This window comes from Colobus angolensis, unplaced genomic scaffold, assembly GCF_000951035.1.
Source record: "Colobus angolensis palliatus isolate OR3802 unplaced genomic scaffold, Cang.pa_1.0 Scaffold14, whole genome shotgun sequence".
Taxonomy (NCBI): domain Eukaryota; kingdom Metazoa; phylum Chordata; class Mammalia; order Primates; family Cercopithecidae; genus Colobus; species Colobus angolensis.
The window spans coordinates 15,046,872-15,074,803 of NW_012114488.1; the positions used below are offsets into that span (position 1 = coordinate 15,046,872).

Below are 27,932 nucleotides of genomic sequence, written 5' to 3' on the forward strand. Positions count from 1 at the left end.
TTATGTTAAAATATATAATTCATAGCTATACATTAAATATAATTATATATATTTTATACATGTATTTTAATTCCGTGTATATATGTGTGTGTGTGTATATATGTGTGTATATATATACACAAATGCACACATATACATATATATTTATTTATTTATTTAACCTATTTACTTACTTCCTTTTACAACTGAAAAAGGAAAATGTGAAAGTTTGAAGGGGCTTGGATTGATTGGGTGGAACGAGAAAGTGATGGGCACCAGAACTGCTGGGGCCTTCTCTCTTGGTCCTTGTCTCTTGGTCCTTCTGTAAGATGGCCTTTCCAGACTTAAACACAGGATCTAATAGGTCTTCACAAAGCCTCTTGACAAAACCAGGAAAGGTACTAACCCCCAGCTGAGCCCCCCAAAGAATGGATGTCCTGCTACCCTATCTTTGCTCTTACCTCTCCATGAGCAGACTCCTGGCCTTAAGGGTGAGCAAACAGGACATGATGAATAAGTCAGAGCCTGTGGTTACCAACTCCTCCACTCTGGCCCCACGGAATCCTAGCTGTATATGAGTAACCAGTGACATGCTGGACACGTTTCTAAGAACCACAGTGGCATGATATCCTAAGGCCAGATCACAATCAGAGGGGAGAGAAGGCCTGGCTAGAGTCACATGCAACTGTTTTCTAAAGAGGTGTGGTTGGAGGCCAGGCAGTGGCCGTAGCTCTTTTGAGGGTTTGGCTTTTTTTGTGGTTGGTTAGATGTGTGTTTTTCAGGTACACATCTGTGTCCTCCCAAAAGGCAACACTGGCGGTTGAGAGTCATAACTGTATGTAAGAACATATAACCACACAGAGTGAAAATGACATTTTTGTGATTAATTCTTCTTTCCAACAGCTGGCTGTCCCAACTCCTTGATTAAAGAGCTCCATCACTTCAGGATTCTGGGAGAAGAGCAGGTGAGTGAGCATCTCAAAGGCTGCATCAGACTGCCATGAAAGATAGACGCTAATGAGACAGTTTGGGCTCCCCAGGGAGGCCGAGTATGTCTCCTGACCCTGGGCGCCCTGAAATGGGGAAGAAAACCATGGTGGAGATATGTGTGAGGACGCTTTTTTCCTCTTCTATCCATCAGACCTGACAGGTTATTAATTGCTACATCTGCTATCTGCCAGTGTGTTTCATCTCAAGACTCCAGCAGGAAGCAGGCACTGCATCGTGGCAGACGAGCAAACAAATACATGCAGAGATGAATTATGCCTGAGGGATTGATGGTCACAGACATTCCTGAGTTGCTGTCTGTGGGTGAATGTGTGAGCTTTTTTCTTTCTTTCTTTTCTTTTTTTTTTTTTAACCAGGTTTTTGTATTGTGTGTTTGTTATCTGTGTTTCATGGCAGCCTGTTTGTACACGGGTATGAATGTGTGACATCTATACAAAGGGTGGCCATTGAAAGTGGATTATTTAAATGCTGTGTTGTGCTCAGTGAGGCATGTCATAATTTAAATAGATATGCTAAGTAAATAATTCAGGGTGCTAAATATTATATATATGTACACACATATATAGTTTGGACTGCTTAAAAATACATTTCTTGATCCCTATATGGAACTACAAACTCTGTATTTAGTATGTTAAATCTAGGTGTCAAGTTATCCTTAAAATACACTGAAGAGTTGGCAAAAGGTTGGTTGACCTAATTTCCAGTGTTATTTGTTTTATTTGATTGATTGACTGATTGATTGATTGATTGATTTTTTGAGACAGAGTCCTGCTCTGTCATCCAGGCTGGAGTGCAGTTGCACGATCTTAGCTCACTGCAAGCTCCGCCTCCCAGGTTCAGGCCATTCTCTTGCCTCAGCCTCCTGAGTAGTTGGGACTACAGGCACCTGCCACCACACCTGGCTAATTTTTTGTATTTTTAGTAGAGACGAGGTTTCACCATGTTAGCCAGGATGGTCTCAGTCTCCTGACCTCATGATTCGCCTGCCTCAGCCTCCCAAAGTGCTGGGATTACAGGCGTGAGCCACCGTGCCCAGACCAGTGTTATTTATTTTTACTCCTAAAGATTGTCTCTGCCAACTTTGACCAGGAAATATGCAAATAGAGATGTGGCAGCTCACTTTCATCAATGAGTTTTTAGTTTGTGTGTTTTTGATTGCTGTATATATGTGGCAAAGTAAAACTGCCCATTTCCAATATAAGAATAAAAACAAAAGAATTAGTCAGGAGAGGATAAGAAACTGGAATCACTTCCACATCCTGGAGTTAGAGAATTACAGTACACCCCCTTCATTTTTTTATATTGTGAGTTTCCAGAATAGCAGGCATAAATGTGTATTCAAATACAAGCGAAATCAGTTTATCGCATATTGCAGGTAAAAGTTGATAACTGACTCTCCCAAACATAACTACTTATGAAGACAGCTGGATATCACAGCCATTTTCCAGTAAAAGCCTAAGACTTCTTAAAGCAAGAATCACTGGTTGTTACCCTGACATTTCTGCTCAGATAATGGAGCCTTCTCTTCGAACTTGTACCAATGTTTGCAGATTGTTTCCATTTTTGTTTTAGAGTCAATGGGTAATTAGTAAGGAAAGAAGCCAACAGTAATCATCTCCTCAGATGTAAGATGTTGGCATGGGCTTGGACAAAAGAGTGGCCAGTTCCACCTGGTAACAGTAGGGTGTGCAGAATATGCAAGCACAGACATATGAGCATTGGATTTGATGGTAAACCTTCCGTAAGAGCTCTCCTGGTTGTTTCCCTTTTCTTGGTGAAACAGGAAGCTAGGTCATCAGCTGAGAGTAAAGATGGGGGAAGAGTTTTACAGGGAAAGGAGATGTATTAGTCTGGTCTCACATTGCTATAAGTAAATACCCGAGACTGGGCAACTTACAAAGAAAGAGGTTTAATTGACTCACAGTTCCACATGACTGGGGAGGCCTCAGGAAACTCACAATCATGGTGGAAGGCAAAGGGGAAGCAAGGTACCTTCTTCACAAGGCTGCAGGAGGGAAAAGTGCAAGCAGGAGAAATGCCAGTCAATTGTTACAACCATCAGATCTCATGAGGACTCATTCACTATCACGAGAACATCATGGGGGAATCACCCCTGTGATCCAATCACTTCCACCCTTGGTCCCGCCCTTGACACTTGGGGATTATGGGGGTTACAATTTGAGATGAGAATTTGGGTGGGGACACAGCAAAACCATGTCAGGAGAGGATAATGAAATTGTCATTTAGGAGGGTGCGGAGGGAATAAACTTGCAAAATGGTTGAATTTGGAGTGAGGTCAATCCCCCAGGTGTTTTTCTGACACACTCATCTGTGTAGGCACAGACACAAAAAAGGCACCGGCATTGAAGTTTTGCCATCGAAATGTAACAAAAACAAGAGGGAGGCGTAGAAGCTGAGGGTGGATCTCATTTTACAGTGTTACAACAACAGAGTAAGCTGAGGGTGAATCTAAGGGAGTGATCATGACTGACCATGAAATTTCAGCTGGGCAAGCAGAGAAGCCAGATGAGAGAGAGGACAGGGAAAGTTGGTTACAGACGCCAGTGGCTCGAAGAATTTTCGGGATTTGAGTACTAGAAGGGTTGAACTGGACAAACAGGCATCGGCCAAAGGATGAAAGACTTCACATTGAGGTTGTGGAGGAGCCGCATAGTCAGCACCGACGAGGTCAGAGGATGCCTAGGGAGGCTGTGTGTCTGATTTCAGATGGAGGACAAGGTGACGAGAGAAGTTGAGGTCATGGAATTGGGAAGTTGGAGAGTTGGGAGTACCACCCATATGCCTGCTGAGATCTTCCAGAATTGCAAACTGAAGATTTGAGAAATGAGAGAGAGAGAAAAGTGGATGTCAATGGGACTGCAGAAGGGGAAATAGTGCATGGTGTAGGCTGATGGGTTGAAATGGAAAGTTGGAGGGCTTTAGAAGGAGAAAGAGAAAATGTTTTCCTTACAACACTGTAGAGCAATGCTTTGTGGTACTGGGAGTGCTGTCACAAAAACATTTGAGGGTGCTGCAGGCGAAGTAGTGTCCTCGGGTATGAGCCTGTTTCAGTTAGGGAAGAATGTAAGAAAAACATTGAGAAAGCAGATTGCAGTTACAGGGCAGTTACTGCTGATTGTCCGTGAGTCCCCCAAGCATGGGGGAAGGGTCTCAGGGTTTGGTGCAGCTGGAATATGTGGTAGGAAAAAGGATACACAGAGTGGATGTGGAGCTTGGGGCTCAGCCTGGAGAGATGGCACAGGAGTCAGACATTCTTTGGTGACTGACATGAACAGGGCATCTCAGTCAGGAACATTTATATTCTGATTATTCATGACAAGACCTACTGGCCTCTAGGCAGATGGTGGCAATGAAGCTCCCGAGAGGAAACAGAGAGCTCTTGTCCCCAGCATTCCTGCTAATGGTGGGGGCAGCTGCTCCAGGAGCTGGTGAAACTCTTGGGATCTCACTGGATGCTTGAGGCAACTGATATCACTTGATAAAATAAAATGTTTATATTAATGTCTGTTACAAGCATCCTTGGATAAATCATTTTTGTCTCTCTAACTTAGCTTTCGTAGACAAGGGAGAGTGAAGCTCAGTCATCTCTTAGAATATTTGTAAATAAATAGGATGCCAAGTAAGTTGCAAATATTAAGTGCTATACTAAAGCTTCTCTGATTTTAAATGCTGTTTACAATCAGCTTTCCAGAGTAGCAACAAAATAGACAGTAAAATAAGTGTAATACTCACTTAGAAAATGAGTTGATAAAACCTACAAAGATGCTGGTTAATTACTAATTCATTACCGGATGGCAGAGACCCACAGCAGCCCTCTAATTTCTTTGTATGTGGTTCCTTTCTGTTTTCATTGATCTTTAGTAGGTATCTTGATTTTTTAGATTTGGATTAAAAATTAAACACTATATATCATTGCCTTCCCAAAATAAAAATAAACTCCTTAAAATAATACATTTATATTAGCTTCTTAGCCCCTTCTCTGATTTGTGTTCACAATTCATACTCATATAGCACCTTTCAACACTCCTTCCCCTAGTCCATATTCTTTGGCAAAGACATTATCACGTTCTAGGAAACTAAAGTCACTCTGCAGTTCTAGGTGAGCCCTACAGAAATCAGGTGTGATGTCTGGAGTGCATAAGGTTTGCAGGGCCTTTGGACCAATTGCATTTGAGAAGTACCTCCATTTATACCAGCTTCCTCCACCTTAAGTTTAATCACCAAAATTTTATGGAAATAACCTTTACTCATTCAACAAAAATGTATTGAATACCTTCTTGTACTAGTATTGTGCTAGTGTCGGATAAAATAGTAAATGAGGAAGTCACAGTTACTGATCATAATAGATGCTAGGATAGAAACAAATAGGGATGTCACCTACTTTAGATGAGGGGTGATTGAGAAGCCCTGAGACTAAGTGTTGAGGGGACACCAGCTATTGAAGGAGCTAGCATTACGGGAGTGGGCAGAAGAGCATCCCAAGTGGAGGACAGCACATATCCAGTGCCCCCAAGGAGGTGAAGAGCTTGCTTTATTCAAGACACTAAATTCAACCAAGGTGGCTGGAAAACACCAAGCAGGAGGGACAGTGCCAAAAGATGAAGGCCACCTGGACCATGGATGCAAGGGTTAAGCATGTGGGTTTCGTTGTGAGTTCAGTGGGAAATCCTTGAAGGTTTAAGCAAGGGGCTATCATTATCCAAATTACATTTTGGGTATGTCAGTCTTGTTGCAATATGGAGAGGCTCTGGATTAAGACAGTTGGCAATGGAGACAAAAAGAAGTGAATCTTGAGAGGGAGAAATCAAGGACTTGGTGACTGACTGGCTGTAGGTCAGGGAAAGGAAGGAGTTTGAAAGTTCTATTCGACAAAGATGAGCAAAATGGGGCAGGTGAGATCAGAGGCTTGGGATGTGAGCTTCAATTCTGAACACATTTGCTATGCCTGAATCATGGAGGAGGAGATAAGTCAGGACTTGGATGTGTGAGTGGGAGCTTGGAGGAGAGCAAGACCTGAGGCCCAAGATGGAGAGATAACTTTGGAATTACCAGCGTGTGGAGGATATTTTACATCCATGGGGATTCTCAGAAGAAGCCAAGAAAGGAGGGACCATGATTGGATGAACCCTAAGGAACACCAGCGTTTGGAAATTGGGTAAAGAGTAGCAACAGCAAAGGAGACCAAGAAGGAACCTCAAGGAAAGTAGAAGACAATCCAGGGCCATATGGTATTGAGGAAACCGAGAAGGTGAGAAGGCGGGTCTTCCGGAGGAGGAATGGCGATTGTGGTGTTGAAGAAGCCGAGAAGGTGGGTCCTCCAGAGGAGAATGGCGATTTATGGTGTTGGGGAAGCCAAGAAGGCGGGCCTTCCAGAGGAGGAATGGTGATTTGTGTTGAATGCTACTGAGCGGTTGCAGAAGATGAAGCCAGGGAGCATCCTTCACCTGTGGCACCGTGGCAAAAATCACAAATGACCATAATGAGCAGTTTTGGGGCATGCATAAAGACAGGAGCCAGAGTTTTATGGGATGAAGGGTGAATAGAATGGAAGGATAATTCCTTCTAGAGGGTTTGCTATGAAGAGAGATAAATACAGCAACCACAAGACCGTTCTTTAAAGACTGAAGGGCCAGAACTTGTTTTACACTCACAGGAAGGATTCCATAGAGATGAATTACCTGGTGATTTGAGAGAGAGATCCGAGAACTGAAGAAGGGAAGTACTTTGGAAGGCAAGAAGGGCTCAGATCCAGCACAGAGGGAGGAATCGGCCCCTAACAGGAGGAAGGTCACTTTTTGTGTTGTGAGCAGGGCTGGAGAGGGTGAGTGCAGGTGCAGGTGTGTTCGTAGTTGCAGGGATGCGAAGAGGAGAGATGGAATATGATGACACCATGAAGGCAGATGTCAGTTTTCACTGCTGTGTCTTCCACATAGAAGAGTACTTGACACTTAGAATATGCTTAGGAAACATCTGTTGAACATGTCAGGACATCAGCCATGATTCCTCTCTCCTCAATGAAATATAAAGTATGGACGGCTGGAGAGAGGTAGGCCCTACCTACGTTGGTCTTAGGAACCAAAAAATTGGTGCAACTCCAAATAAAAGTAATAAATTCATTCTCTTCTATAACTATTTCACTTCTTATCTTAATTCTACTAATTATCATAACTATTGCCAACATTTATAAAAATATTTCTTACCCTTGCTATTTAAAAACTTCTGTCTCCTATCTTTTGTAACTATCCTCATTTCATCTTTTTTATTGCACCCCCTTTTTTTGGAGGGTTGAGGGGAAGAAAGAAGAGAAAACATGTCACTAGAGAAACATAATACAATCTTGAGGAAGTTGTAAATGCCCATTTGAAGTTTGTGGTCAGTTATTTAAGAGAAAGCCATCGTGCCATTGTGTTCAGCTGCAGGGGTGCACCCCCAGGGAAGGTGGAGGTGACATTTTCCAGACTTGGGATTTTGCCTTCAGATGAAAAGGACCATGGAGATCTGTGTTTTCCAAGCAATGCTTCTGGTGGTGGATGACAGAAGCTGTCAGACCAGGAAGGAAGGTGGGCTTGGAGAGGCCCATACTGGAGAGGAAATGTGGGGCCATTTAATTAGAAGTCTTGATGAAGTTGAAGAATTTAAACAATGTTCATACTTTAGCAAGAGATTTAGAAAGATAAGAGGTGATCATTGGAAAGAGACATATTTGGAATTGGGATTTCAGAGGTGGTACAATTTCTCAGGATGACAGGGCCTGGGGATGGATCCTGAGAATAGAAGGATGAAAAAAGGTCAGCAGAATGAGAAGGTAAAACAGAAAGAATAGATTGATGGTGGCTTATTCATACAGGAGTGCAAGTCCCCAGAATAATGACAAGAATTGGAGAAAAGGTGAGAACAGCCTGAAGCTGCAGTCTCCCAAGAATGAGGGGCTGCATCCGGAGATCAGGGGGCAGCAGTGAGGAGGTGAGGGTGAAGCATGGGTCTCAAAGGAGTGGTGGGTTTTGCAAGGGAGAGGAACCCAAGCATTTAGGGGTGTTGTTAAGGAGCCAGGGAACAACCAGCGTCACCTCTGGCCTTGAAGGATACGAACATGAAATGAAAAGCAGTCTTCACTTGAAAAGGTTGCAAGGGAGACAGATCAGTTTCAGTTAAGTCAATGTGGACAGGGAAACCTTTCAAAAGGCTGATTATACAGGGGAGTTAGTTTATCATGAACAGGAATTTCAGGGGACACAGAAAAAGGGCTTAGGAGAGAGGGAAGCATGGAAATTGGCTGATACTAGGAAACATATGGACCCATATGGGACTGAGAGTTTGGGTGATAAGAATGATGGGCAGCCTCCTGAGTAGCTGGGACTACAGGTACATGCCACCGTGCCCAGGTATTTTTTTTTTTTTAATTTTTTGTAGAAATGGGATCTTGCTATGTTGCCTAGGCTGGCCTCAAACTCCTGGTCTCAAACAATCCTCCCACCTCAGCCTCCCAAAATACTGGGATTACAGGCATGAGTCACTGCGCCTGACTGAATTTTTTTTAATAAAAGGGAATAAGAGAAAGAGGCAGCTGGGTATTGTGGAAAGCGTAGTCTTGAAAGTTTCAGCCTTAGTTCTAATGCAGCACTGTGTGTTTTCTGCCTGTGTGGATGTCAGCAAAAGATGGCACTTCTTTGTGACGTCCAAGGCCACATCCATCACTTCACAGAGTGGACAGAGAACTTACCGAGCAGCAAATTGTCGGTGCTGTGGTTTGGTACACAGCAGTAGCTCAGTGAACAGAAGCCTGATCAGGACCCCTCTGCTCTAGGAGGGACTGAGGGAAAAGCCCGTGGAGGGAGTCCCAGAAGTGCTTTTGGCTGAGATGTAACAAAAGCTAGAATTTATGGAGTGGTGTGGGGAAGGAAAGGAGACCCAAGAGCTGTACCTGAGTGCCCCCAAAAGGATACTCTGGGAAACACCGTGACAGCACAAAATCAACCTCCTTAGCTTGGAGGACCTCAAAGGGGGCCACACAGCTCCTGGATGGCTGGCAAGCATTGACTCATTTTGACAGAACATTTGCCATTTCTCTCAGGCTTGAGTTTTACCTAGGATCCCTGTACTTCACATTTCTTGCAGATTTTAAGATTAGATTTTCTTTTTTTCTTTTTCTATGAAAGCATGCAAATTGAGCATCCTAGTGAAGCAGCCTGTCCCCTCCTACAGAGGAGAGGCCTTTTGGATGGTGTTTCAGTGGTGGGGGATGTTTACGCTTGGTTCCCCCATAGCCACACTTCTCAGGTGACCATCCATGTGCCTTTAATGTAGCCATGCAGCCAACAGTCAGCAAGAAAGGGGAAGTTCACTGGTCCTTCTGGGGCTTGAACTTGCAACCATTCCTTCATTATAGAACACTCTTCTACCCAAATGCAGGTATCCTAAATGCCTGCAAACCAACAAAATACAATATCTATTTCATTATACTCTCCCATGACCCTTTATTGAAATTCTTAAAACATGAGTTTATTGAAACTTCTATGAATTTTATGCTTTAAAATGAATAGTTTTTGTTCTTAAGAGAATCCATGAGCATACACATAAAGAGTGAATAATTTCCTCCCCAAAGAAATAAAATAGAAAGTATAGCACTGAGTCAAGATTCTACCTACAAAACGCATACTAATGAAATGTATTTTTTGCTATAATCTGATAAAATACAGGAGAAAAACATTTATTGTTTTCCTTGGGTTCAGAGTAGTATTCTTTGTGAATATTTACATTTATTTTCAAATATTTTCACAAATATTGTACAATCAGTTCAAAATTATTTTAGTTGTCTGTAGATTATTCACTTTATGAAAGCATATCTAGAATTTTGCAAACTATTTTTAATAATAACTTAAAACTCAATATAGTTTGACATGTAAATATTAGCATATCTACACACACACAGACGCTCACTGTGCATTCCATAGACAAAACATGCATGAGTGATTTTTTAGATAATTTCCACTTTTGAGCTCAGTTGAGGGTGGACTCTATATAAACCCAGTTCACATTATAAATTAATCACATTCCTCCAAGTTAGACTGTTTACAGAATGCGATTCTATATTGATAAGTTAAAAAGCCCTTGGAACTAATACAGGAATATCAAAGGAACAGTGTTTATTCCTTTCCACCACTTGGGGTAGATTTATTAGTTCCTTTACCATTATCACACATATTTTATACTGAGGTACAGTATTCTGTGTTACTTAGTGCTAGTTTATCACGACTCTCCATTAAATGTACTTTCAACCTCGTCCCAGTAAATGGTTAAAAGGATCTATGGAAACTGTGGATTGTATCTTGAAGGTAGAACTAAGTAAGGATCTTAGCTAATGATATATAATTACATGACTAAATTATTTCCTTAGTATATTAAGCTTTCTACAAATACTAGCACATTCTTTTTTCTAGGTCAGTGTTTTCTTATAAATGTCACAATGTTAATTTTGAAAAGTAATATTTTCAGTAGGCATATTTCAGGTATTTTGTGTACTTTTTAATCAACAGAAATTCCCAGGCATATGTGTTAAAATATTTGTCTTCCTTTGAAAAAGGAATTATATGCTCAAATGCTCTTGAGTTTATCATAAACAGAATAAATAAAATAATTTTTAATAAATTCCCTAGCTAATGAATGGAAAGGGGGACATAATTTTTAAAATTCCATCAACATTTGAGACCACTATGAATGTAGTCAACAAGAATTTCTAAATTGTTATTGGACTTTCTCCATAGATTAACTTCTTCCTAGATAAAAGCTATTGTCATAATAATAAAGTTACCTAACTAAATTAAATAGACTAGGTGATTTGTTCTCAAATGAGAAAATGATCAATTACTTAAGAGCAACTTATTTAAAATAATTATGTAGGTAACATAATCTTGAGTTACTGTTATTAATTTCCATTGCTATTGATTATCTTATTAGAATTCTTTAATTAATTATCACTAAATGGGGTTAGATATTATTAATTTATAATTATTTACTGTCTACAAACTATTGACAAGATACTATGCCAAACTCAGGGCGTGTGGATGCACAAAAGGATAGAGGAATGAGTGCAAAAGTCTATAATAAGGGTTTAAAGGGCTTGGAGCACTTTAGGTCTCATGCAGTCACCAGATTTACCCAGCCAAAGGCCCCCTCAGGACAAAGCCCCACACTGAGGAGAAATTTGCTCAGAATAGAAAAGAAAAAAAGGAAACAGAAAGTCTAGTTAAAAATGGGATAACAGAGTTGTAAGATTGCAGAAAGGAAGCCCCCATATTTTTGAACACTGCCAAAAACACCAGAAGAGAAAAGTCTACAGCTTTTCTGAATTCTACCTCTTTGTAAAATTGCAGGAGAACTAATATCTTGTAAAACTGAGCAACAGCAAAGGAACAAGGTAAAACTCTAACAGAAAAGAAGCAAGGTTCAGTCCCATACAAGGTTATTAAAATGATGCAGTAAATGAAGAACAAAATAGCATCCTTATGAACAGTGGAAGAATGCCCCAAATCAGAGAAAAGCCAAAATAACCTTTTCAAGGTGAACCAAGTTATTAGGAAATTACGTAAATACATATAATAGATATTGTCTGAAAAGAAATAGAAAATGAAAAATTAAGAAAATTCTAAAAAACACAAACAAGAAAATTAAAAAGGGATTTGAGATAAGCTGTTAGAATTAGAAGTGAGGTAAAGAAGATCCAATATATGTGTACTAGGAATGACATAAGAAAAATATCAAAGCAACAGAACAAAGTGAATACTAAAAACTAAACTCAGTACAACTTTCCTGACACAGTATGCTTGTGAAAATTGATGCAAAAATGACCAGCACCAAGATACATTCTAATAAAATTCCTGGATTCTAAAGAAATGACAAAAATTCCTTGGGCATCTAGGCAAAAGAGGGCAATTAATTTACAAAGGGGAAAAAAGAAACAGTGTTTTCAGGCTTATCCATAATACTTTATGCCAAAAGAACATGAAGTAAGAGATTTCAGATACTCAAGGGGGAAATATATATACAAGAATATATATACACATATACATATATACATATACACATATACATATATACAATCACTGTATGTATAATATATCAGGATTGTATATTCCTTATATGTACAATGTAAGAAACTGTAATTCCATATATTCCTTCTATGTGTAATGTAAAGATTTTTTATTCAGCCAAACTCATTATCAAGAATAAAAGCCCTAAATAAACTGTTACTATGGAAGAACTCAGTGAATATATTTCCCAGGAACTGTTCTTGAGGAATTTACTAGAGAACAAGATTCAAGCAATCAAAATTACTGGGGAAACATCAACCATCAACATAAAGACTGATGGTTGTGCCTGCATATGTGTGTGTGTGTATGTGTGTGTGTGTGTGTGTGTGTGTGTGTGTGTGTGTGTGTAGAAGTAAGAAAACATGAAGGCTAAGAGAAAGAGGGCGTAGTTTGAAGTGGCCACATGTGTTAGCAGTGTGGATACATTACAATTATTTTAAAGATTTTGTGGGAGAATGAGTAGAGCATATGAAAACATATTTGAAGTTTTTAGAAATCGTGGGCACAGTGATGGTTTTGTTATTCTGAAATTGTGTAATGTGAGAAAAAGCAAATGAGCAATTATGGAATATTGTAATTATGTCATCTTCTGTGTTCTTGAGAACCAGTGTGGAAGAAAGGGAGAAACAGATGTAAAATAGAAAATGTTAAGTAAAAACCTTGTAGTTCTGAGATACCTCTCCTTCAAAGTAAGAACTGAGAGGACTTAGAAATAATGACTAACTTAGGACCACTGAACATGCCTAGCACCCAATTTATGGTCTTGAAATTTTTAAGAAGCTGTGCTTCTTTTAAAAGCTGGCAATTCCTGGTCTGGGGCAGGAAATGTATAAGATGAACCTGAGTAATTTTCCATAGCAGATAGTGAAGAAGGTATTAAGTGGTGTCAGGTTCATGTTATGGAAAGTCAACTTGATAGGATTACCATTGGCCAGGGATGAGATAGTTGTGCTTCAAGAAGGAAATCACTGCATTAGATTAAAACACAGTTAACACATAATATGTGTAAGTTTATGAGTTTATAAATGTTCATTGAAAAAGAAGAATCAAATATTTTAGCTTGCCTTTCCTATTCAAACAATACCACCAGGTAACCAAAAGTAGAAGTATTCTAACTAATAAATGAAGGAATGTTTGAATTAAAATATCATTTTTCAATCCCAATAAATTAATCTAGTTACTGAATGTTAATGACTGCTAAACATTTTGAAAAGAGAGAAAGACCTTATAATCTTCCTGATAGAAGTGCAAAACACCATCTATGAAGTAATATTACAGAGAGAAAGAAGAAGGAAGAGGAGAAAGAGGAGGACAGAGGGATAGAGGGAGGGGGAAAAAGGAGGAAGGGAAGAGAGTGAAGGAGAAAGGAAAAAAGGAGGAAAAGAGAGGGGGTAGGCAGAGAGGAAATAAGGAAGGAAAGAAGCTGAATTAAATGAAGCCTATAGACCAATTATCAAATCATAGGAAACGAATTATCAAGGTGCATTATAAACTGCAACACTGGATACAATCAGCAAAATGAAGACTGGGAAACTCTATAGGTTACATGTCCTGCTTTCTTCAACAAATAAATTGCAAGGAGAAAAGATGGTGGAGGATGATGGACTAAACAACACATCTTTAAAACAGACAAAATGAACTGTAGTGTTAGAAATGAACCTTGAGTGATAAAGAAAAACAAGAAAGTTGATTATAACTTTGGGAGGCTGAGGTGGGCAGATCACAAGGTCAGGAGATCGAGACCATCCTGGGCAACATGGTGAAAACCCGTCTCTACCAAAAATACAAAAATTAGCCAGGCGTGGTGGCAGGCGCCTGTAGTCCCAGCTATCGGGAGGCTGGGGCAGGAGAATCACTTGAACCCAAGAGACAGAAGTTGCAGTGAGCTGAGATTGCACCACTGCACTCCAGCCTGGGTGACAGAGCAAGACTCCAACTCAAAAAAAAGAAAACAAAACAAAACAAAGACACCATGGTGTCTTTTAGGAAGGAGTGAAGTGTTACGATGAGAATAGATACAAGGAGGGCTTTAGGAGGCCCAGGTAAAGTTCTGTGTCTTGGCCTGGATAGTGTTTAAAAAGTTGGTCACTTTATAATTCATTAAGCTTATTCTATGTGATATTTACAATTAAAAGTGTAGGGGGTTTTGGGGGGTTTTTTTGTTTGTTTTTCAATGTGGAAGGATTTGGACAGGTCAAGACAAAAAAGTAGGTTGAGCAGTTCAGTGGTGTAGAGATGAGGGAGGGGCTTGGCGGAAACTGAGATCATTCACAGTCATATGTGGAAGGTGAATAGAGCTGAGGGAGAGGGGCTTGGTGGATCACCGTGACATCATTCACAGTCATATGCGGGAGGTGACTGAGAGATGTCCTGCTTCCTTTTACAATTCCGGCAAAACTCCAACCAAACTTAAATCCAGCATTCTTTCTACTTTGCCTTTGCATCTCAGTGTTTGTGCAGAGAAACAGAAGACTCTGCTCATGAGTTTTCCTTTAAATTCATCATCTCTGACCTCAGGGGGCCTGGGTGCTGCCCAGCAGTGATACCAACTGCCTCCGCCCTCCCCTTTCTTCATCACTCATACCGTTCTTCCTCAAATCCCAGTACCCCCTCCGCCTTTCTGCACCTGGTCCTAAGCACTCAGCCGGGCCTCCTTTTCCTAAGGATGTCTGCCTTCCCTCTGAAGGCCAACCCTCCACACATCCTTTAGATCCCCTCCTCCAACCTACTCAAGCGCAGAGCTCTTTCTCTGTCCTAAACTGTCCATCTGTGCTTCTCGTCTCAGTCCTGCCTTCAGCATAGTATCATATCATTATTTCTCCATTTTCAAAAATCCTTTACAACCCCAGAGTCCTATCCAATGGCCACCCCCATCTCTGCTCCCTTTTTCAGGCAAACTCCTTTAAAAAAGTGTTCATTCTCACTTCTTTGAATTTCTCTCCTCCGAGTCTTTCTGGACTCCACTCAGAAGGCTTTTGGCTCCATGACTCCACTAAATGATTCTTGTCAAGACCGCGATGGCAGCCACACACCCAACTCCAACCACAGCTCATCGTGGCAGCCTCCTTGAGATGTGTTCCCTTGGCTTTCAGGACACCTGAGTCCTCCGCAGTTTTCACCTGCCTCATAGGCTGCTGCTCCTCAGTCTCCTTTGCTGGTGTTTTCTCACCTTCCCTGCAGAGGTTGGATAATCACATCTAACCTTATAACACGGTCAGAGTGTCATAGATCTAACCTAGTGTCGAGCTTTACGAATAATTTCAAGGATGCAGGTAATCCTGAGACTCAGGCAGGACGTGGGGACGTTCAGGTTGCCTCCTCAAGTCCTTCCTTGGCATGTGGGACTGTGCTCTAGGCAAGGTTTATGTGTGAAGCCTCTAAGAAATCTATGTAGTAATTACTCACACGCAATCTCTCAATTACATAAACTGTCTCATCATTCATTACTTGATGAAATATCGTCATTGTATCCTCTGATAATTGCACAGCTTATGACACTGTCTAGAGAGCCTTACCCCATAAATTCAGAGATTCTAGTTCATTTGCCATCCAAACTCTTAGACCTCTTTTCTAGTAAATGTGCTCTATGTGTATGCCATTCACATGTTTACAAGGAGGCCAGTTCATCTTTTTCCTTCTTTCCTGGGGATAGAAGAATGAGAAAATGGATCAGAGGCTCATGCTAATGACTTCAAAATTTGTATTTGGGACCCATGGCTTTCCCCTAAACTACACTTATTTATTCAATTAGCTACTGGAAATTTTAACATTGCTGTGTAATAGCTTATCAAACTGAACATGAGCACAATAGAAATAATGATTTCATGCCTCAACTCCCTACACACACATACGCGCGCGCACACATACACACATGCACACACACATACAGAAACGCATACACATACACGCACACACATACCCCTTTCTTCTTCCACAGTTGTCCCCACCCCCCACCCGCCTCCTGTCTTCTGAGGAAACAGGGAAATACACTACACTCCTATTTGACTCCTCTTTTTCTCTTACACCATGCATCCATCCTGACTGGATATTCTGCAATTTCTCCCTTTGATTTATACCCAGAATTCAAACGCTGATCCTACCTCCAGCACTACCTTCCCAGGTCAAGCCAGTGCCATCTCTTGCGTAGATGTTGACATAAGCTCCTCCGGGCTTCTCTGCTTCCTGCCTACACCCTGGCCCTCCAGAGGGCACGCCGAACATAGCAGCCAGGTGGATGTCTTTAAAATACTAGTCAAATTATGTCATACCTCAGCTCAGACTTCTGCAGTGGTTCTGGTGTCTTCCAGAATAACAGCCAGGGTTCTGAAAGCAGCTGTCAGGGAACTACACATTCTAGATCCTCCCGAACTCTCCAATTTCACCTTCTGTTTTTTCCCTCCTTGTTCACTCTGCCTCCACCCCACTGCCCACCTCGCTGTACCCTGAACAGCCAACCATATCAGTACACTGGGGCTCTGCCCCCTTACAGTGTTATCTGCTTGTCCGGAATGCTTATTCCGCCAGGGATCCATGTGACTTGCATTTCTAATCTCCTTCAGACATTTGCTTAAAGGCACCTGCTTTGTAAGGCTCTCTAATCACCTCTTTAAAATTGAGATCTTCACCTTCTTTGGAATCTCCCTCTTCCCTGTTGATTATTCTCTTCCTCACTTAGCACCACTGGAAACAGACATTCTAGCCTCCTGGTATTGACTGTTACAGTGCTGTGGATGAAGGTGGAGAAGTCTATTCATTCACTGCTGTATCCCCAGCACCTCAGTAGAGTCTGGAATGTGGTAGGCTCTCAATAAATGTTACATTATTTGATTAATAATTGAGCAAACCTATTTGACTTGATCTGAGTTTATATTACAAAAAGATCAAAAATGTAGGGCTGCCGCAAAGAAGACCTTAAAAATGATCTGATGAGGTTTGGAATTTATTTGCAGGCTGAAGAAAGCATTAAAGGAAACTGAGCAAAACAGTAACAGAAAGAAATGATGTCAGGGACACAGGAAATCATGCTTTAAGAATAAAAGTAATGATAAAGGGAAAATGTGATTCTTTAACATCAGTCTTCTTCTAGCTCATTGATATTGTGTGGGCTGCCAACAATTATGAAGTGGAATGCTGGGCTGATTTTCAAAATAATTATACAACCTTGTTGAATTTCAAATAGAGGGATGAATATATCTTGCTTTATAAGATTGATAGTGATGTATTATAAGTGTTCATCATTTAATACATAAATATGTTCCTTAAAACATATGTGAAATAAGATTGTTGAAATATATGTTGGTAGAAGCAATCTTACAACACACAAAGCTTTGGGATATCTATTTTCTGAAGACAAAAAGGCAAAGAGTAAATTCACTTATATGTCTTGCCGGTTGAGTTTGATAGACTTTTTCTACATTGAACCATATTTGTCCTCCTCTATCAACCCCCTGGCCCTCTCCCTCCCCCTACACACACACACACACACACACACACACACACATTATTTTACTGAAACTGGTTAAGCAAGAAATCCCATACACTGTCAGCTCCTACCCCTTTGGCTGAAATAAACAGTCAGTTTGAAAGCTCACTCTGCTTTTTGGGTTTTGCAGTACAACCGATACCAGCAGTATGGTGCAGAGGAGTGTGTCCTGCAGATGGGGGGCGTGTTATGCCCCCGCCCTGGCTGTGGAGCAGGGCTGCTGCCGGAGCCTGACCAGAGGAAAGTCACCTGCGAAGGCGGCAACGGCCTGGGCTGTGGGGTGAGTACTGCCCGCACCCCTGGGGCGGTGTGTTCCTGTCCTTGTTTGCTTTTGCGCATAGGCTGGGATTATATTTTTATTTTATTTTCATTTTCCCTTTGGACTCAGACATCTTTGAACTTATATATAAGAAAATAGATTTTAAATTCCTTTATAGGACTCTAGATCGGAATATGTATGTATTTATTTTGGGGAAAAGAGTTGTATTAAGATTTTCTGCTTTGGTTGCTTATGGAAGTATTTACTTTAAGATGCTGTGAGCCACTAGGCCAGACTTTTAAACTTTTCTCCCAGCACTCAACTGATTCAGAGCAAAAATGTATTCTTTCTTCAGAGTTGCCTTTAAGTAGACAGGAGTGAAGGAGAGAGAATTCTCCATCAGTGACGTCTTAGTGACATTGTTTGCCTAAGTGTTTCAAGAAATAAAATGAAGGTTAATGTGGCAAACTTGAAATGTTATTTAAATGATAAAAATCATTTTAAACAGAGATGAACAAAACTAACGGTGTCTCTCATGGAAGCAGAATAAGAGATGTGGAAAATGTTTGTTCTAAGAGGTCAAACCACGTGACCTGGCTGCCTTTTCGAATGAATCTATGGCTGCAAGCTGATGACTCAAGGGGGAAAGAAGCATAACTCAAACACAAAAAGGCTTACTAAATTATAGGTTAAAATGACAAATGGATGATAATCCTGATATTAAATTTCATGCAGCCTGGAAGAGTAAGAAAGTGTATGTGCGTATAAAAGTCTATTGAATTTTGATGGGAAACGTTTCTTTTAAAATTGCAACTTCATGAGGAGTTTTGTGCAAGAAGGAGCACAGATAGCAGAGGTATATTTGCCAGGCCTGATTTGGGGCTGAGCGCTATAAGTCATCTAGAAATAAATTAGCATTCATTCCCCTTAGTAAAGCTTCCTGTATGTGATGCAGCGGGGCTCACAAAACCCTGGGTTGAACAATGGAGTAGAGGAAGTGGAAGTTGAAAAATAATGAGATGCCATGGTGCCTAAGTGGAAAGATATACCTCTGGATTCATAATCGTGATTGCATTCAAATGAAAACTCAAGTGATGTTTACTCTCCCTGGAGATGATGGAAATCAGGACACACTCTCCAGTCTTAGCCATCATCATGTGCTGAATTATCTGCACTGATTGTGTGTGGCCTCAGCATGTTGCCAACCTCTGGGATCAGAATGCTAGCAAATGTTATCTTTTAAAATGAGCTTTTAACGAATTGTTTTTAACTACTGGCTAAATTGTGTGCTTCTGCCTGCTCATTGCCTACTGTGGTTCCATCCTCTAAAGCTGGATTTTAAGATTTTAACTTTCCTTAGGAGGTAGAGAATTCCGCTGGCCCATCTTTTGCATTTGGTTGTTGACCTTGCTTTAAGAATGTTGAAGGGTTTATGTAATGCAAAATCTTGAATATCTTTATGTTCCCTTTTTTATACAACTAAATTGTAAGTAAATAACATACATATATAAGCTCCAAATCATGGCAAATTATTTTAGAAGTGAATCAAAATGCTGTAATATCTTTGGATCAAAGGAATTTGCAGGCAAACTTGACTTAAAGGAGGATAGCTATGTTCTCAAGGTTTCTTTGTCCTTTGGCAATTCTAGGTAATGTATTCTTACTTTATTTTAATTTGTTTTGATGTGTTGGTTTTGGAGGTGTGTTTGCTGAATTGTGTATTAGTTATCTATGACTGCATAGCAACTCCAAATTCTAACAATTTAACATAATAGAAATATATCATCTCACAGAGGTTCTGAGGGTCGGGAATCACCCGTGAGTGGCTTCACTGGGTAGTTCTGGCTCAGGGTTCCTTCTGAGTTTGCCATTTAGCTGGGTTGCAGTTATCTAGAGGCTTAACTGGGGCTGGAAGATCCACTTCCAAGGTGGCTCATGCACATGACTGTTGGCAAAAAAAGTCCTCAGTTCCTCACCGGCTGTTGTCAGAAGGTCACTGTTCCTTACCACGTGGCCCTTGTCTTAGGCTGTTTGTCCCCATGAAGGCAGCTGGCTTCCCCCAGAGCAGGCAGTCCAAAAGAGAAAACAGGGAGAGGAAAACACAGTGCCTTGTAGAACCAAATCTCCAAAGCTGCACCCGTCACTCTCACGTTATTCATTAGAAGTGAGATACTGGACCGAGCTCACTCTCAAAGGGAAGGGAGTTGGGCTCCATCTTAAAGAGGGTCAAAGAATTTATGGACATATTTTAAACCACCACAGTTTGCAATCTGAAGAAGCTGAAAAAAGAGCAGAAAAGTGATTTTCTAAAGGATGCACTGAACTGTATGCCTTCCTTTCCCTCCTTCCCTTTTTGCCCCAGTCTCCATATTCTTTTGCAAGCTTATGTCCGTTTCCATTGCTTTGGCTTCTCAGCAGAGACAAATTGACCCCATCATTGCCCTTTGTCTTCACATCCCAAACTTTCACTGAAGGATATTCACCTAACTTGAATGCTAAAGGAATTCCACAGTGATTAAAAAAGGAGATTGTGTTGAATGTGTGAAGTTCAAACTCTGGCTTCACAAACTATTAGTGGTCTTCATCTTTCTCAGTTTCCTTATCTCTAAAATAGGATATATATGAGCAACTCTGTATAAGACTATTGTGAATACTAAATGAGATAATAAGTATGAAATACATAGAATAGTTCCTGGCATAGAGTAAGTGCAGATTTATTTAATATTTAATCAAAAGCTTAATGAATATTTATCCAAAGCTCACCCAAAAGACACAACATTCAAGGAAGATTGCTTATGTGGCATTCATTGGATATACTCTTCCAAATAGTCTAGAATCAAGGATGTAGCCAGATTTACAGCAGGAAATTGGGCACCTAGACCTTACTATTTTTAGCCTTCAAATAATTGCTTTTCCTAAATACTACTTTGCCATGATGCCATTTGTTTATAGTGTGATCGTTACACAGGAAATGTGATGCCTGTGGTTTAGGACATCCCAACAGACTTTTCCACAAGGAACCATGCTGACTATTCAAGTCTGATCTGAGTACCAAGCACACTTAGGCTTGTCCTGAGGAAAGTTGCCTTTAAGGATGGTAAACCAACTGATAAGGTTTGCCTCTGAAAGTTGACTGCTAGAAAATCTAAAGCTACATCTGTGGGCTCTGGATAGCATATAGAGAGGTCATAAATACAATGGATTTGGAAACTGGTTTCCTGGCTTTACTTGTTTCCTTCTTTCTCTTCCCCTTTTCCTGATGCATGTTGTTTTGCTGTGGTTTGTACATCCTTGTAAGCTGTCCATCTTTTATGGGTTTAAGGAGTATAATGGAAAGCCATTGTCTGGAAGAAACTGTGGTTAGATTATGTCATTTCAGAAGCAGAACAAGGCCCAATACATAAAAGTTAGAAGAAGGTGAATCTCCTTTTACTCTTTGCTCTAACAGTATGGACAACGAAGAACAAAATAAGCTGCCTCGGGGAGAAGTGAGTGTCTCATTCAATACATCATTCAAGGAAAAGTCATTGGTAGCAAAGCTGTAGAAGAATTATAGAGTTCTAGATGTGCAAAAAGCCCTAGACATCATTAACTCCAGTGATTCTCGATGTGGTTCACAGATTTATTGTGAGATGCCTGTGAATTCACCCGTGCTTAATGTTTTTCCTTCAACTATCGAGATTGAAAAAGTACAACTCTTACTATGTGGGTATTCAAGAAATGTTTGCTGTTACAAAAAAAAAAAAAATCATGTGTAAAAAAAGTTGAAACCCAAATTCTCTGCCATTTGTGGGATTTAAAATTTTTTGGAACTAGACATCCCATGTGTTGAGCTCTAGGCTCCAGAGGATTCAAATCTTCTGGTCGTTTCACCCACCACTGTGTGCCTGGGTGGTCTTCCACAAAGCTGTGGTTTCTATTGTATATCCTTTCCATCTGAAGACTTCTGTGTCTTTGGTTGAACTTCTGTAAAATAGGTGCTATAGTTAGTATTTATGAGTCTTTTGTTCACACATATGGGAATGTCCATTGGAAAATCAGATTCCAGACACTTTGCTCCACTGTGTCACAGGCTTATCTGTTCCCTCAGGAGCAATGTACCTTAACTAATAAATGAAGACAGGGATTTCCATTTAAATGATGATGTCAGTCCACCTAGGAAAGGCCTGATAAATGTGGGATGGATCCAGCAAATTTATTACCAGTATAAAGAATTATTTGAAAGTATCACCTCCCAGGATTCAAGCTGCAGTGTTACACTGGTTTCCTGTCTTTATATTCCTGTCCTAAGCCTTTTCATTCTTCTTGGTAAATCATGTATTTGATGTTTAACTTTCATCGAATGTATGAATGAATGAATGAATAGAATAAATGATTGCGTGAATCTTAATAATCTAGGAGTAATATCAATAAACTATAACTTTTATTTTCCAATATTAATCATCATTTATCCCAGTATTAGAACTGCTTACTTTGCCCCAACAAAGACCTCTTTGAAAAATATTTAAGCACCTTTATATACTTATACAATATACAGTGTTTTAATAGCACACATAGTATATAATTCAGAAAACCAAAATAACACTACGTTCAGGGATCCACAAAAAGTCCATTAGAAACCTGAAAGTACTGCAGAATTTACAGAATTGATGTGCTCTATCAAAGGCTACATACAAGGCCAAGTAAAGAGTACATTCTGATATGTAAAATGTGCTACTCTTGGGAGCACCGAGATTTCGGTTTTGACTCAGCACAGAATATTTTTACATAGATAGAACACAACAGAGAATGTATTTTGGTATCAAATACTAGTCTAGCCTCACTCTACTAACCCTAGATCCTACTTTTACTACTGCTCATAAAAAAATTAATTGATTTCCTGAAGAATTCACGTTATGCATTATTCTTTTTTTCTGGCCTTATTGCTAGTCATCAGAACTATCTCACAAACTTTTATGACTCTGATGCAAAATGTTGACATGTCTAGTAGTGGAAAACAGCAACAAAATATGGAACACATTATACTCACTGACCCGGGAATGCAGAAAGCGATGGCAATCAGACCTACTGAGTTATCTGTAAATAAAACATCTTTATCTTATTTAGTGTTGTCTCAGAGTATTATATGTCTGGGAGATAATTTATTAAAATAATGCTTCAAGTTGGATGAGGAATTTTCTGTTTTTAATTAGAAATCCAGAAACAAAATTTAGCAACTGCTGAAAAATACACATTTAAATGAAAATAGAATTTCAAAAATCTTATTAGTAACCATAAGTTAAGGAAATGCGATGAATTTCTTAAGGCCTCTAACAGTCACTCTCTCCTTAAACAAACACCGTGCTGTGTTGTGCAGAGGCAGATTTATCAGAGAACTAATGAGGCCTTCGCCTGGGGCTCCTCGCTTGCATGGGTCCTTTCCAAAGCCTCTTGCCATGTTCACTTTCTTGCATTGATTTTCTTAAAAAGAGTTTCAAAAATTATAAAAATGAAGTTGTAAAGCCTCCCTCAAATGTGGTTCTAGGCCTGTGCAAGTATGGGATATGACCTAGTTCGTGCAAAGAAATGTGTATATGTTTTTGGTTAAACTTGTTATTTTGAACGACTTATAACAACAGCGTTGAAATATTGTTGGAGGTTTTAGTGAAATGAGAGTCTGAACCTCATTTTCAGCCTTTAAGTAGGAAAGGAGTCTATGAAGATAAATTATGATGATACCTACCCTTTTACTCAAAGATTTAACTAATTATTGAGTTTAAACTCCAAATTAACAAATAGATATCAAGCTGTTTTTTCAATAGGTGGAGCTTGAAAAGAGAAAACGTGTAGATGATCAATATTTAATAATAAAAGGAAAAAAGAAAAGGGTTACTTTTCTTATTCTTTAAGCCAATTTTAATTTATTTTTGTAAAAATATGTAATGTAATTAAATTATGCTTAGGTATTTTTTAAACCATATTGAGATTTTTTAAGACTAGAGATTAAAATCTAGTCTCCAAATGTATGTGGTTTACATCATGATGTTTTCAGGGAGACACCAGAAAGAACAGGTGTTTCTCAGGATGACTAACTGTGGGTTCATGAGGCTTCACTCCAGCTGTCCCCATGCAAGTTTGCCTCAACCGCCTGGACACTCCAGCACGTAGAGAGTGGAATCAAATCTTGTTGGTACTTTAGGCTTTGATATACAAGATGTCCTTCATCAAAGAGCATTTTAAAAAGAAAGTTGATGTTATGAAATGTCAAAAAATATGCATTCCATGTTTATTTGACATATGTCCAAAAATCTAATTTAAACTCTAAGATCAGCTCATTTGCAGATTGGAAATAAGTCTCGCTAGACTTTCTGCCTGTGAGACAGCTTGAAGTGCAAAGATAGAAAGCTTCGGAGAGTATTTATTTTAGTTAAAGAAACTGTTCACAAATGTACAAACAAGTTCTGCATACCATTCCTCTGGAAAGCATCTATCAGTTGGCAGACATTCCTAGAAAGTGTTCTGTGATTTTGAGGTACAGTTGATCTTTGATGAGCAACTGGGAGTTGAGGGGTGCCAACCCCTCCTGCAACCAAAAGTCAGCAGATAGCTTAAACTCAACTACAACTGGCCACTGTTGACGGGAAGCCTTATCAATAATATAAATGGCTAATGAGCAGGAATTTGTATGTCACATGTATTATAACTATATTCTTATGATAAAATAAGCTAGAGAAAAGAAAACGTTATTAAGAAAGTCATAAGGAAGAGAAAATGTATTTTCTATTTATTAAATGGAAGTAGATCATCATAAAGGTCTTCATCCTCATCGTCTTCATGTTGAGTAGGCTAAGGAGGAAGAGGAAGGGGTGGTCTTGCTGTTACAGAGGTGACCGAGGCAGAAGAAAATCAACATATAAGTGGACTTACATTCTAACGCATGTTGTTCAAGGCTCAGCTGCATATAGAAAAGTGTATTTTTTTAATCCAACACAGACCACTAGCCATTCTCATTGTCTTTAACCAGTTTTTGTTGAAATAAAAGTAAATATGAAATAATTATACTCTTTTTTTTTTCTTTTTGAGACAGAGTCTCGCTGTGTCACCCAGGCTGGAGTACAATGGCACGATCTCGGCTCACTGCCACTTCCACCTCCCAGGTTCAAGCGATTCTCCTGCCTCAGCCTCCCGAGTAGCTGGGATTACAGGCACCTGCCACTACGCCCAGCTAATTTTTGTGTTTTTAGTAAAGACAGGGTTTCACTATGTTAGTCAGGCTGTTCTCGAACTCCTGACCTCAGGCAATCTACTCGCCTCAGCCTCCCAAAGGGCTGGGATTACAGGCGTGAGCCACCGCACCTGGCCAATAATTATACTTTTTCAAAATCCTAAGATCCATCTTTTTGAATAATGTGTTAGAAAATCAGTTTTATGGTAAATCAGTTAGAGAACACTTCTTTAGCTTTACAAGCTGCAGAGAGCTCAGAACAGTCCTGAAAACAGGCTTCTTGTGAAGATCACATTGTTTCTGTGCATTTATTTTCGTCATGCTCTGACTTCTGTATAGGGCTGTGTGTCTAACATGGCAGCCTTTAGCCACATATGGCTATTTAAAAGTAAGTATAATTAAAAAGTCAGTTCCTCAGTGGCAGTAACTACATTCCAAGCACTCATACATGGCAAGTGGCTACTGTATTGAACAGTGCAGATATAGCCCATTTTCATCACTGCAGTAAGTTCTATTGGACAGTTCTGGTCTGGAGAAAGGCCGGGACGTCTGTCCAAGGAGTAACATTTGCAGACTCAAGGTTTCCTGTGTTTTCAACATAAGCACTTTGAGCTATTCAGCTGTAGTTGAGGGGGAAAAAAAACTTTACCAAAATACAGCAAATTCTTGACTATAAAAATATAAAGCAGCATTTTCCAGAGTAGGAGTCATGCAATCCAGGTTCCAACAGATGTTGCCAGGACCATGGCAGGAGTTGGGGTACAGAGAGATGGAACAGAGATCTACAATCCAATAGTTGGAGGGACTGGGTAAGCCACATTAAACCAATTTCTTTCCTATAGGACTTAAAGCTTTCAATATGCAAGCACACATTGCTTGAACAAGCAGAACATCACACTCAGCATTTCCGCAACTCTATGGAGTGAGAACTACCTTTTGTGTGGTACATTTTGTAAGACAGGTGTTTTATGAAGCTGCTTGGGATTCAGATGGCTTGCTTTATTTTTTTAATGCATAGCGCTGAGTTGCATACTGCTAGTCACAATGAACAGGTGATACCCAAAAATCAGAGCCATTAGGCCCACAATAGTTCTTTTTTGTAGAGCACTAATGAAAGCATGACTTTTTAAATTATATGGTGTATTTGACTCAAATGTATTTTTGAGACTACAATATATTTTTACAGTAAAATCTTTTTCTTTCTAATACTGCCATTGATATATATTTTTATGGGTTTAAGATCAATTAGAGAAGATGGGATGAAATTTTGTGATCATGTGTGCTTAGTAACTCTCCTTCCAAGGATCCCTATTAAATGAACATGAGAATAACTTATATAACAATAAATGATAAATAAAATATTTTCATAGGGCAAGTGTCACCATGTGTCAATCTCATAAAATGTTAACTGCATGGGGCATTATGATAATAACAAAAAAAATGACATGTAGATGTGTTTCTATTTTCCATGTGTGAAGAAGTGCTTCTGCAAACAGCGAGAACAATCCTAAGGAGGTAGTGCTTGGTTCCAGCTCAGCTGGGGCAGACCTGGGGGCAGCTTGCATCTCCCTAAACCCCAGCATTCTGAATGGTGATCTTCCCCTTTCCAGCACTATTTTGTAGTAGATAAAAATATGGAAACGATCAACTTTTCCATAGTATTACAGCAGCTAAGTATGTTATTATACAGCGGAATACAATACTCTATTACGAAGAGTGAGGTCAATCGGTGTCCTGATACAGAACCACTTTTAATACGCAGAATGAAGTAAAGACAGCATGAAAAGGGGATCCATGTGCATGAGTGTGTAAGATTTTTTCTGGAAAGAAGCAAAGACACCCCGGGAACAGTGGCTGCCTTTGGGTAGAGGAAGTGATGATGTGAGGGAGGAAGCTTTTCCTTTTCAGTTTATAACCTTCTAGAATGTTTGAGATTTCTGAACATGTAGATTGATGGTTACTTTTTTATAACATGAGGGACTGAGTTTATGAATTACTTTTTTTTCTTAATTAAACTTAGTAATGTTACATGTTAAAAATAAAAGCAATGTGACTAATAATTAAATTAGGTAGAATTTTACATCTTTTTTGGCATAGTGTTTCTTTGAGGTTAGACTAGGGAGAAGGAAATACGCTTTTCACTGGCAGAGAACGAGGGCAACTCCATGGAGCCTTGCTGCTGTTCCAGAAAGAGCCAGGCATGCAGGTGGTGGTCCAGCTGGCCACTCTTAAACTTGGAATGTGTCAGGAGCAACTCTCCTGTCATACCCATGTAGCTGAATGTCATTTTTTAATGAGAATGAAGTCCACTTGGAAATTTAATTTACCTTCGCAAAATAGGGTCTCTGAAACATGTCACCAAATGTATTGAGCAGCCAATGCAAATCAGTGATGTTTTAATTAAATTACACAAAATGTTTAAATAGTTCTTACATTATAGGAAAACATGTCCCATTGCTACTTTGCACATCTCTGTATTCTAGCAATCGTCTCCCTACAGGGCATTTGTTCAGCTAGTGCCCCTTGAGGGTCAGGGTAGAGATTGTCTAGCGTATGCCCAGAACATCTCATGTTAGCCCCATGGCATGATGAAGAAGCAGCACACCCTCACTATTCACACGAAACAGGAACACCAAGGCCAGCGCTAAGTGACTGCTGTTATTCCTGTTGTTCATGACGTTTAGGCAGAGTTCAAGGGAGCCCACACAGAATGAGCGCTCGGGACTAGAGTAACAGGCATTTCTCTCGCTTGTCCAGCATTCCATTGGGAAACGCTAAGTCGATCAGTTATTCAATCAGCTCTCTCTACAAGCTCCTGGGAGGGAATAGGGCTTTTCTTGGGTAAAGACCAGCCAGTCCCATGGGCACTGGTTTCCAAGGATCTGCAACAGA

The 27,932-nt window shown here is 39.9% G+C and overlaps 1 protein-coding gene across 6 annotated transcripts in view; it reads left to right on the forward strand.

The window, feature by feature from the left end:
* Positions 1-27,932, forward strand: part of PARK2 (parkin RBR E3 ubiquitin protein ligase) — a 1,410,476-nt gene that overhangs the window by 1,195,398 nt on the left and 187,146 nt on the right. For 5 of the 6 annotated variants that reach the window (XM_011934975.1, XM_011934976.1, XM_011934980.1 and 2 more), the window contains 2 exons: positions 883-944; positions 17,708-17,857. In XM_011934975.1, the coding sequence (XP_011790365.1) occupies positions 883-944; positions 17,708-17,857 (212 nt within the window). Of the gene's footprint in view, positions 1-882; positions 945-17,707; positions 17,858-21,284; positions 21,614-27,932 lie in introns of those variants that run through there. The other variant, XM_011934977.1, reaches the window with a different exon arrangement.